Here is a 9,554-nt window from a genome sequence, read left to right on the forward strand (position 1 = left end):
TAAAACATTAAGATCAGGTGCATATATATATGCAGACTGTATTATGATCTCTGCAAGTCTTTTTGATTCCCCCTTCCTTGATATCTCTCCCACTCTCTGACCCCTCTGGTCCTTTTCTTTCTGCCAATAACCCCCCTTCTGCTTCCGTGTCACATGTATTTCTATTATCCTCTTTACTACCCTCAAGATCTTCCCCCCACTTAAGATCCCCTTTATAGTGTCATGACCTACGCCCACCCACCCACACCCATGTGTATGGTGTTCTGGTTTGCTTTCCTGTTGCTGTGATGAAAACACTGACCAAAACCAACTTGGGGAGGAAAGGGTTTATTTGACTTACATCCTTTCATCCCGGAGAGAGCCCAAGGTAGGAACTTAGGGCAGGAACCTAGAGGCAAGAGATGAAGCACAGACCATGGAGGAATGCTGCTTACTGGCTTGCTTCCCTGGCCCAGGCTCAGCCTGCTTTCTTATAAAATACAGAACCACCTGCCCAGGGGTGGCACCACCCACAGTGGGCTGGGCCCTCCCACATCACTCAGCAATTAAGAAAATACCCCACAGACATGGCTACAGGCCAGTCTAATGGAGGCAATTTCCCAATTGAGGCTCCCTCGACCCAGGTGTGTCAAGTTGACACTAACGCTATCCAGCACATATGGCATATCTCTAGCTCTCTCTATATGCACAACGCACACACACATATTCATAAATTAAAATTGAAGATCTGCATATTTGTCTTTCTGAATTTGGCTTATTTCACTTAGCACAGTGATTTCCAGTGCCACTCCTTTTCTCCACAAATGTCATGATTTCACTTTCTTTATGCATTTCCCTGTTGATGGACATTGAGCCTAGTTCAGTTTCCTGCCTACTGTGATCAGCAGCAATAAACATAGGTGTGCAAGTGTCTGTGTTGTAGGATTTATAATTCTTTGGGTATATAGCTAGGGGTGGTAGAGCATTCCCATTTATTAGATTGTTATATTCTTCTTCATATAATTAAAAAATTATTTTATTGCCTTCATGTATGTAAATGTACCACCTGCATGAAGTGCTTGTGGAGACCAGAAGAGAGTGTCAGATTCATTGAAATTGAAGTTACTTAAGGTTGTGAGCCACCATGGGTGCTGGGAACCAAACTTAGGTCCTTTGTAAGAGCAGTGCTCTTAACTCCTGAAACATCTCTTTGGCCCCTATATAATTGTTTTTTATTTTTTGTGTATGAGTGTTTGGCCTGCATGTGTGTAAGTGCACCACATTCAAGTTATACCTACAGAGCCCAAAAGAAGGTATTGGATCCCCTGGAACTGGAGTTTTAGATGGTTGTTAACCACCATGTCGGTGCTGGGAATTGAACCCAGGTCCTCTAAGAGCAGAGCCATCCTTCCAAGGCCTTATATAATTGTGTATAACATTTGTAATAATCATATTTCATATGTAAATCTTTGAGGATAACCAAAATTATGTTTTCTGAAATTATTCAAGTGAAATCCAGTGAAATTGCTGGCTCAAGACTCATCCCATCCTCTAGCCAGGCTTGGTATGGTGGTGCATGCCTTTAATCCCAGCTCTTGGGGGGCAGAGGCAGGAAGATCTTTGGGAGATTGAGGACAGCCTGGTCTACATAGTTTTTGCATTACAGGACATAGCTAGGGCTATAGGAATACCCTGTCTCAAAACTAACCAACCAAACAAACAAACAAAAAATAACAAAAAGAGGTTTTCTTTTTGAGTTTTGAAGCACTTTCACAGAGACCCTCCAGAAGGCTCTGGCTACGGGGGACAGTATGTGGGAGTGCATTTCCCAACATACAGGCCTTGGGAATTATATTTTTAGCTCACCTTTGTTACATTTATTTACTTATGGGTCTGCTACAACGTGTGTGTGAAGGTCAGAGGACAACTTGGGGAAATCTGTTCTTTCTTTCCACTATGTGGGTTCAGGGATCAAACCTAAGTATTCAGGTAGGGCGGCAGAAGCCTCTACCCACTGAGCCATCTTACTGCCCCCCCCCCTTTTTGTTTTTTTTTTTGTTCGGGGACAGGGTCTCACTATGTAGCCCAGGCTAGCCTCAAACCTTACTACATAGCTGAGGATGACCCTGAGCTCCTCATATTCTTGTATCTACCTGCCAAATGCTGTGTGCTGGATAGATTTAGTGTCAACTTGACACACCTGGGTTGAGGGAGCCTGAGCTCCTCATATTCTTGTATCTACCTGCCAAATGCTGTGTGCTGGATAGATTTAGTGTCAACTTGACACACCTGGGTTGAGGGAGCCTCAATTGGGTAATTGCCTATATTGGACTGGCCTGTGGCCATGTCTATGGGGCATCTTCTTGATGAGTGATGTGGGAGAGCCCAGCCCACTGTGGGTGGTGCCACCCCTGGGCAGGTGGGCCTGTGTTACAGAAGAAAGCAGACTGAGCAGGGGCCAGGGAGCAATCCAGTAAGCAGTGTTCCTTCATGGCCTGTGCTCCAGCTCCTGCCTCCAGGTTCTTGCCCTGAGTTCCTACCTTGGGCTTCTTGATGAACTGTGACCTGGGAGATGTAAGATAAATAAACCCTTTCCTCCCCAAGTTGGTAGTGGTCAGAGTGTTTTGTCACAGTGATGGAGAAACAAACTAGAACATGCTGGGATTATCAGCCTGTGCCACCATACCAGATGTACAAAGTGCTGGGCATTGAATGCAGGGGTCCATTTATGCTAGGCAAGCACTCTACCATCTGAGCTATAGCCCCAGCCTAGCTTACTTTTAAATAACTAGTAACCTAACATGGAGCACATGAAAATGGTATCTTGGTGATGTTTTACTTTTTGGGTTGTGTGTGATGTGGAATTTTGTTCTTGCTCTCCCTGTTTTATGTGTGAGTGATCTGTCTGTGCCCATGACCTACTCAAGGCTAAGGCTTGAACTGGGTCTTCGGGTTTTCAAGCCAAGGAGTGGAGAGACCTCTCATCCCATGTCTTTACAAAATCAATTTGGAGCTGGGTGGGGTGGCGCATGCCTTTAATCCCAGCACTTGGGAGGCAGAGGCAGGTGGATCTTTGTGAGTTTGAGGCCAGCCTGGTCTACATAGTGAGTTCCAGGACAGCTGGGGCTACAACGAGACCCTGTCTCAAAAAGACAAAAGAAAAAAAAAAAACCCAAAAAACCAAACATAAGTTTGGAAGACCCCAACTAGAGGAAACATAGTTCAGTGCTGTGCAGTGATGCTCAGGGATATCTTCTAGAGAAACTCCAACCCTGACTGCACAGCAACCAGATACAGGCTGGTAGTGATCTTGCAAGTTACAGCAAATCAACTGAGCCAGATACTGAGGTATAAGCTCATGGAAACTTCCTCTGGTTGCCCACATCCAGGAAGAATTCCTTACCAGAGCAGACCTATCTTACCAGCGCACCAGAGCAGACCTATCTTACCAGCCCACCACATATCCCTGATACATGAGGTCTCCTTAGAACCATCCACAAGGATTCAGGGCTTTACACTGATCCCACAGCAAGGAGCAGGCAGGGTTAGGAGTTATTTTTGTGTTAGTCTGTACTGGTTAATACTTATCCCTGATGAACGAATCCTTTCATTGTTTACAAAGAGATTTTTACCCTGAACTTGTAAGGACCATTTGGTGCCAGTTTCCAGAACAGTTTTTCCACAAAAGAATGTTATTGCCATCTAGTGTCCAAAATGGGAAGTGCTCCTTTTAAGTTAGGCTGAGATGCAAAGATACGGAAGGTAGTGGGGGAATGGGTAGAAAACAGAAGATTTTCTTGTTTGTCTTTTCCTCATTGAGTAAGGATGCCACCATCCACAGACTATGTCACCATTGGCTGCAGTATTCTGATAAATGCTTTGTGTTTTATGTTCAAGGCAATGCTTTAATAGAAGTTGGGGAGTCCTTGAAACTTATGGCTGAGGTCAAAGACTGTCTGGATATTAATGTGAAGCAAACTTTTATTGACCCACTGCAGCTACTGCAGGACAAAGATTTAAAAGAGATTGGGGTGAGTCTTACAGGTTTCATTGTGCCTTGTGCTACTTAACATGATGCTAATAGTTAAAATCCTTACAAGGTTTCTGCAAGGACTCAGTGAATGCATCATCTTATTTTGAAGAGTGAAAAAAGAATTGTTACCGTATTATATGGGCTTCCTGAGAAAGAGTCCTGGGATTGGTTGGTGCAGCTCGGGAAGATGGGGGAATGGAGAGTGGAGATGCAGGCCCTCCACTTTCCAAATTTTCACTTCTAGTGTATTTTGGTTACTAATGTCGTCCCATATCGGTTATGTGTTTTGATCCATTGCATTTGTGGTCATGATTTTCCATTATTTCTTAAGGAAATCAGTGTGTAGGAATTGAAATTTTTCATCTGGAAAGCCACAAGAAAAGGTCTTCCAGAGTGTACCTGGGAACTTTCTGGTCCTTGTGGTCAGGCTAGTTGCTTTTGTAGAGGTGCAAAAAACAGCCCCAAGAACCCCGCGGTTTTTGTCTGGAGGTGCAGCGCCCTCTGGTGGAGCTGTGTAGAACTTCCTCAGGAGTGTTCATGGACGCCCCAGTCAGCCCGGAAGTCCTTTGAGCCTTGCCTATGTCTTATCTCCTTCTCTTCTCTTCAGAGGTTCTTCTTAAAATTTTTGATTAGATGTACGATGGAATTAAGAAGACAGCCCAGCACTCACAATCAGTGTCTCAAAGGGACAAGGCACATTGGATTCCTACGGAATGCAGAAGGGGTTCCTGCTCTTCAGTACCCAGAAAGTTAAATGCATATGTCCAACATGAAACAAAACCCCCAAAACTATGCTTTTAAGAATTACTCTTTCTGGGGCTGGAGAGATGACTCAGTGGTTACGGGCACTGACTGTTCTTCCAGAGGACTGGGGTTTGAGTCCCAGCACTCAAATGGTGGCTAACAACCATCCATAACTCCAGTTCCAGGAGATCTGACACCCTCTTCTGGCCTCTGCGAGCTTTGCATGGCATGGGTGCACATACACACATACAGGCCAAACACTCATACACATAAAATAAAAATTAAAAAATTACCCTCTCTTATTCTCCTTTGTAAATATTATAGTATACCCACATGTGCATTTGTTTACAAATGTACATGTATACATTATAGACTAGGATGCACATATGAGGGAAAACATGCAGTCTTTTACTTTTTGCAATTGGGTGACAATATTATGTATTCTAGATCCATCCATTTCCCTTTGAATTTTGTGACTTCATTTTTCTTAAGAACTGAATATTTCATTTTATGTATGTGCCAGATGTTCATTATCTATTCATTTGTTGATGGACAACTAGGTTGGATTCATTTCCTTTCTATAGTGAATACAGCAACAAATAAACAGGGGGATACAAATCTCTATCGTAAGGTCTAGTTCTCAGTTACCAGAGAGCCTTAACAGTGTAGTCTCTGAGGTGGTGAGTTCAAGATGAGCTTGGGCTATGCAGTGATACAAACAAACACATTAGAAATGTGCCCTTATAAAACACAAAGACTTGGAGTGGTGAAACAGCCAGCAGTTACAGTATGATGTTGGAGAGCGAGACTAGGGACACCCTGAGGGGCACTGTCCCAACTCTCAGCATAGCTGGGTTAGGGAAGGCCTCTGAGGAGGAGAAGCTGGCCAAGCAGACTGTACACCCAGTACAGCTGGCTCAAGGGTCAGGGCTGTAACATGCACTTACACTTATAGTGAGTCCAGGACACGGGGTAACTGAGGACTAGGGAGCTATGGAGAGAGGGAAGGCTGGGAGTCCTGGAGAGGCCCAGATGAAACCTGAATCTGCATTTAGAGTTCATTCAGAAAGAAAAGTCTATGATAGAAGAATCCAGGAAGGTTGAATGAAAAATGAAAGCCATCACACAGGAACTCCAGAAGTACCCCATGCTCTACCTAGACTCCTCTGAGTTCCCTCACTGTGCCAACCCCTCCTTCCATCCCAGGAGAAACATGTCCTCATTGCGTGGCAGGCCAGCCCCCACTGGCCAGGTCCATACCCTTCACTCCTCAAGACCTTTCCCACAGCTTCTGTCCTCCCTCTCTGTCTCTTCTTTCTCTTTCTCTTTGTTGGCAACACATTAGTACAGCGCCTGACTCTGTTCCAGTCTCCCTGCCTCTGCTACAGGAATCTTCCTAAGATACAAGCCTTCCAGAGCTGCCCACTGGCCTTGGGGTAAAGTTGGAGCATCCTCATCTTCTTTGCCTCCTTGTTTTCGTGACGTAATTATTCCTCCTTATTTGACTTATTGTCTAGCCTCACTGAGTCGCCTCCCATCCCCAGGTGACAGTGTGCTTTGCCTTTAAGCTCACTTTTCAGATCTCAGCTCAGAACTTTTTTCCCTGGGAAGCTCTCTGTACCCTCTTCAGAGGCTGTGAGGTGCTCCCTCAGTGCCTCTGGGCCACGAGCCCCATCTCTCCTTGGAGAGAGGAGCTATGTTTTGCTTAGTTCTGGCACCACAATCCTGATGAAATTTACACACATGAGTTGTTATGACTGGATAGTTCCAGAGAAGAAATGGCATTCTGGATTGTGGGGGTACCAAAAACTGTCCGCAAATACACAACTTTGTACCCAAGTATCTCCATCACTGAACTATAGCAAATTTTATGCCTTGTTGACCTTCAGTCAACTGGATGCTTTTCTACGTGACCTGGTTCAGTAGAGAGGTAGATGCTGAGTCGTGAGTGTGAGAAATGTGCAGAACACACTCATTCTTAAATGTTGAAGTTCCCTGTGCAACAAATAATTTCCTAAGTATCATTGACCCTCTTGTTAATCAGCAGCTATTGACACTGAAATATTGTAAATCAAAACTGAAATCAAGTTAAGAATCATAGAGGTAGTTAAGAATCTCAGGACTGGGTATGGTGGCACATACCTTTAATCCTAGCACTCAGGAGGCAGAATCAGGTAGATCTCTGTGAAACAGAGGCCAGCCTGGTCTATATAGCAAGTTCTAGCTAGCTGGAGTTACAGGGAGACCCTGTCTCAAAAAATGAAACCAAAACAAACAAAAACAAAATGTCTCAGATTCAGGAGTTCTTTCTGAGTCTAAACTATAGTCCGTGTGTCTCGGAAGTCAGCTCTTGGGAGCCTGCTCATTTAAATACAGCCATGCATAGGGAGTGCAAAGGGATCCATGGCCTCACTCAAGGTAACAGATAGTATGAGATGGGTACTTCTATCAGTTCTTCTCACCTCATCTAAGTCAAAGCCAGTGCTTCCTACCAAACAAATACTAGGAGCCACCCCTATGTGTTAGGAGGACTGTCATCCTCTGGGTATACTTTAGATATCAGATTATTGTTTCCTAACATTTATTTTCTAGTGATAGGCTCTGAATGGCCCCTCCCTTACTCTGCACAGTTATATGCTCCACATATTTCTGATATGGGGTTCTCCTGCTCAAACACAAACTGATGGGGAACTTACTACCACACAAGGCACCTCATTCCACAAATGGAGAGCCCTGCCACCTTGTTGTGCCTTATTAAAGGGATTATAATATTGGTTAGAAATGTCTCCATTTAAGAGATTGCATGTGACTGTCCCTCTTCAGCATTCCTAACGGCATTTGATCAACATATTCTAAATTCATTTGGGAATTTTAGAGAAAATTCATGAACATCCTAATGGATACTAAAAATGTGTTTTTATTGTTGACTTCTTAGAGAGTTGACAATAGTACTAAAAGAAATGTACTTTTTTTTTGTAGAGTTAATGTGGTTAGAAGTTATCTGTGGCATTAATAGAGCCAAAGTGAAAAGATCCTATAAAAACATTGGAAAGGGGCGACTGAGCATGGACATTGCATTCTCCCTGTGTTCCACACAGATTTGCATTCTGTCATGCGCCTACCCATCTATCTGTCTGTCCATTCATTGTCCATCCATCCATCCATCCATTCATCCATCCATCCATCCATCCATCCATCCATCCTGTAAATATTCCTGAGCACTTGCAGTGTAGACAGACTCTTAACAGGAGCCAAGGCATATAGAGCACAAGTATATGATTATTTCTTGCCTCTAGGATTTAGGCTGAATGGATGGGGAAAGGGGCGCACAAAGTCCTGTAGTTAGCTGAAGAGCTATTGGCAATTGATGGCTGCCGGGGGAGGGAGAGTCAGTTTTCTTCAGGGATGTGGCCCCTGAGTGGCTACCTATGATCCAGTAGATGGCCCTACATCCACACACATACTGCAGCACTAAATGGACTCTGGGTTTAGCAAACAAGCACATGAAGTTGGACAGGGGGAGGTGGTGGAAGGGGAGAGGATGAACTGGAGGGAAGGGAATGGGGTGGATTTAGTTAAAACATATATGCATATATGAAATTCTCAAACAAAAATAAATAAACAGTAGATTTTAGGCTGGAAAAAAAGCAATGACTGTTTATAGAAATAGCTCGTGGCCAGGTACCATGCTGTGAATGTCACAACTCTATGGGAACTTCCTTTCTCTTTTTAGCACCACCTGAGAAAGCTGGAAGGCCGTCGCCTGGATTATGATTATAAAAAAAAGCGAGTAGGCAAGATACCAGATGAAGAAATCAGACAAGCAGTAGAAAAATTTGAAGAGTCAAAGGAGTTGGCTGAACGAAGCATGTTCAATTTTTTAGAAAATGATGTAAGTATTTAAACCAAACTAAAGACCTTAATGTAAATAAACACTGTGCATGTGACCATGATTGGCACGTGGAGAAGCTCTAAAAATTATTATGGAGGTTTCTAGAATGTTCTGTAACCATCATTCCTGCCTCAGAGAAAATGTCAGACATCCAACTAACGCTGACGGAAGCCTTAGCTCTTGGGAAGGCTTGCTTATCCCATGCTTGCTCTCCAGTGTCCTGAGTTAGCTCTGGGGAGATGGTCTTGATGAAAGAGATGATCCAGGAAACCAACCTTTGTTCTTGAGCCCACCACATTCGTGGTTTCAAGGTGCCGTTTTGCTAATACTGAACAGCACTCTGAAGCAGATGCTGGAGGGTGAAGGTCACTCTCACCCCTCAGCTCTCTGGAGTCTCTTTATCTATCCCAGGGAACACTGCTGATATAGAAGAACGGCCTACATTTTAGCTGATTCATACTGGTGTTTCTGAACTTGGGGGGCTGTGAAGGTGTAGGGTCACGTCTCCCCCTTTCTGAAATGAAATTATTATAATAGTGATTCTTGTCAACAGCTTTTGTTTTATTTTTCCAAGTGAGGCCAAATGAAACTGAATCAAGGGGCCAGGTGATTCCCAGTGGCAGGCTGAGGGGCTCATTTCTATGCTTTGCTTGTAAGGAGTTGCTTAGCAGTTTTGCTGCTCAAGAAGAGGCTTTGTCCCCCGTGTCCCTCCTAAATCGTGGTGCTCAGCCTGGCTCAGTGACACTGCGTACCATCTTAATCAGCATAAGCTCTGGATCCATTTGTTAAATCTCACACCACTGTGGACAAACAGGCGATATATTTATTGTCATGTTGTACTTAAGAGAGCTTACTAAAGGTGCACCAAGGCCTTGCATCTCTTGAATCAGGTCAAACACTATATAT

The 9,554-nt window shown here is 44.0% G+C and overlaps 1 protein-coding gene across 3 annotated transcripts in view; it reads left to right on the forward strand.

Annotated features, from left to right (window-relative positions):
• The window catches only part of Sh3gl3 (SH3 domain containing GRB2 like 3, endophilin A3), a 173,200-nt gene that overhangs the window by 126,693 nt on the left and 36,953 nt on the right, over nucleotides 1-9,554 (forward strand). For all 3 annotated transcript variants that reach the window (XM_008844441.1, XM_008844442.1, XM_029568987.1), the window contains 2 exons: nucleotides 3,877-4,010; nucleotides 8,490-8,648. In XM_008844441.1, the coding sequence (XP_008842663.1) occupies nucleotides 3,877-4,010; nucleotides 8,490-8,648 (293 nt within the window). The remainder of the gene's footprint in view (nucleotides 1-3,876; nucleotides 4,011-8,489; nucleotides 8,649-9,554) is intronic.

The sequence above is a fragment of the Nannospalax galili genome, unplaced genomic scaffold (genome assembly GCF_000622305.1).
Source record: "Nannospalax galili isolate Female #2095 unplaced genomic scaffold, S.galili_v1.0 scaffold902, whole genome shotgun sequence".
NCBI lineage: Eukaryota > Metazoa > Chordata > Mammalia > Rodentia > Spalacidae > Nannospalax > Nannospalax galili.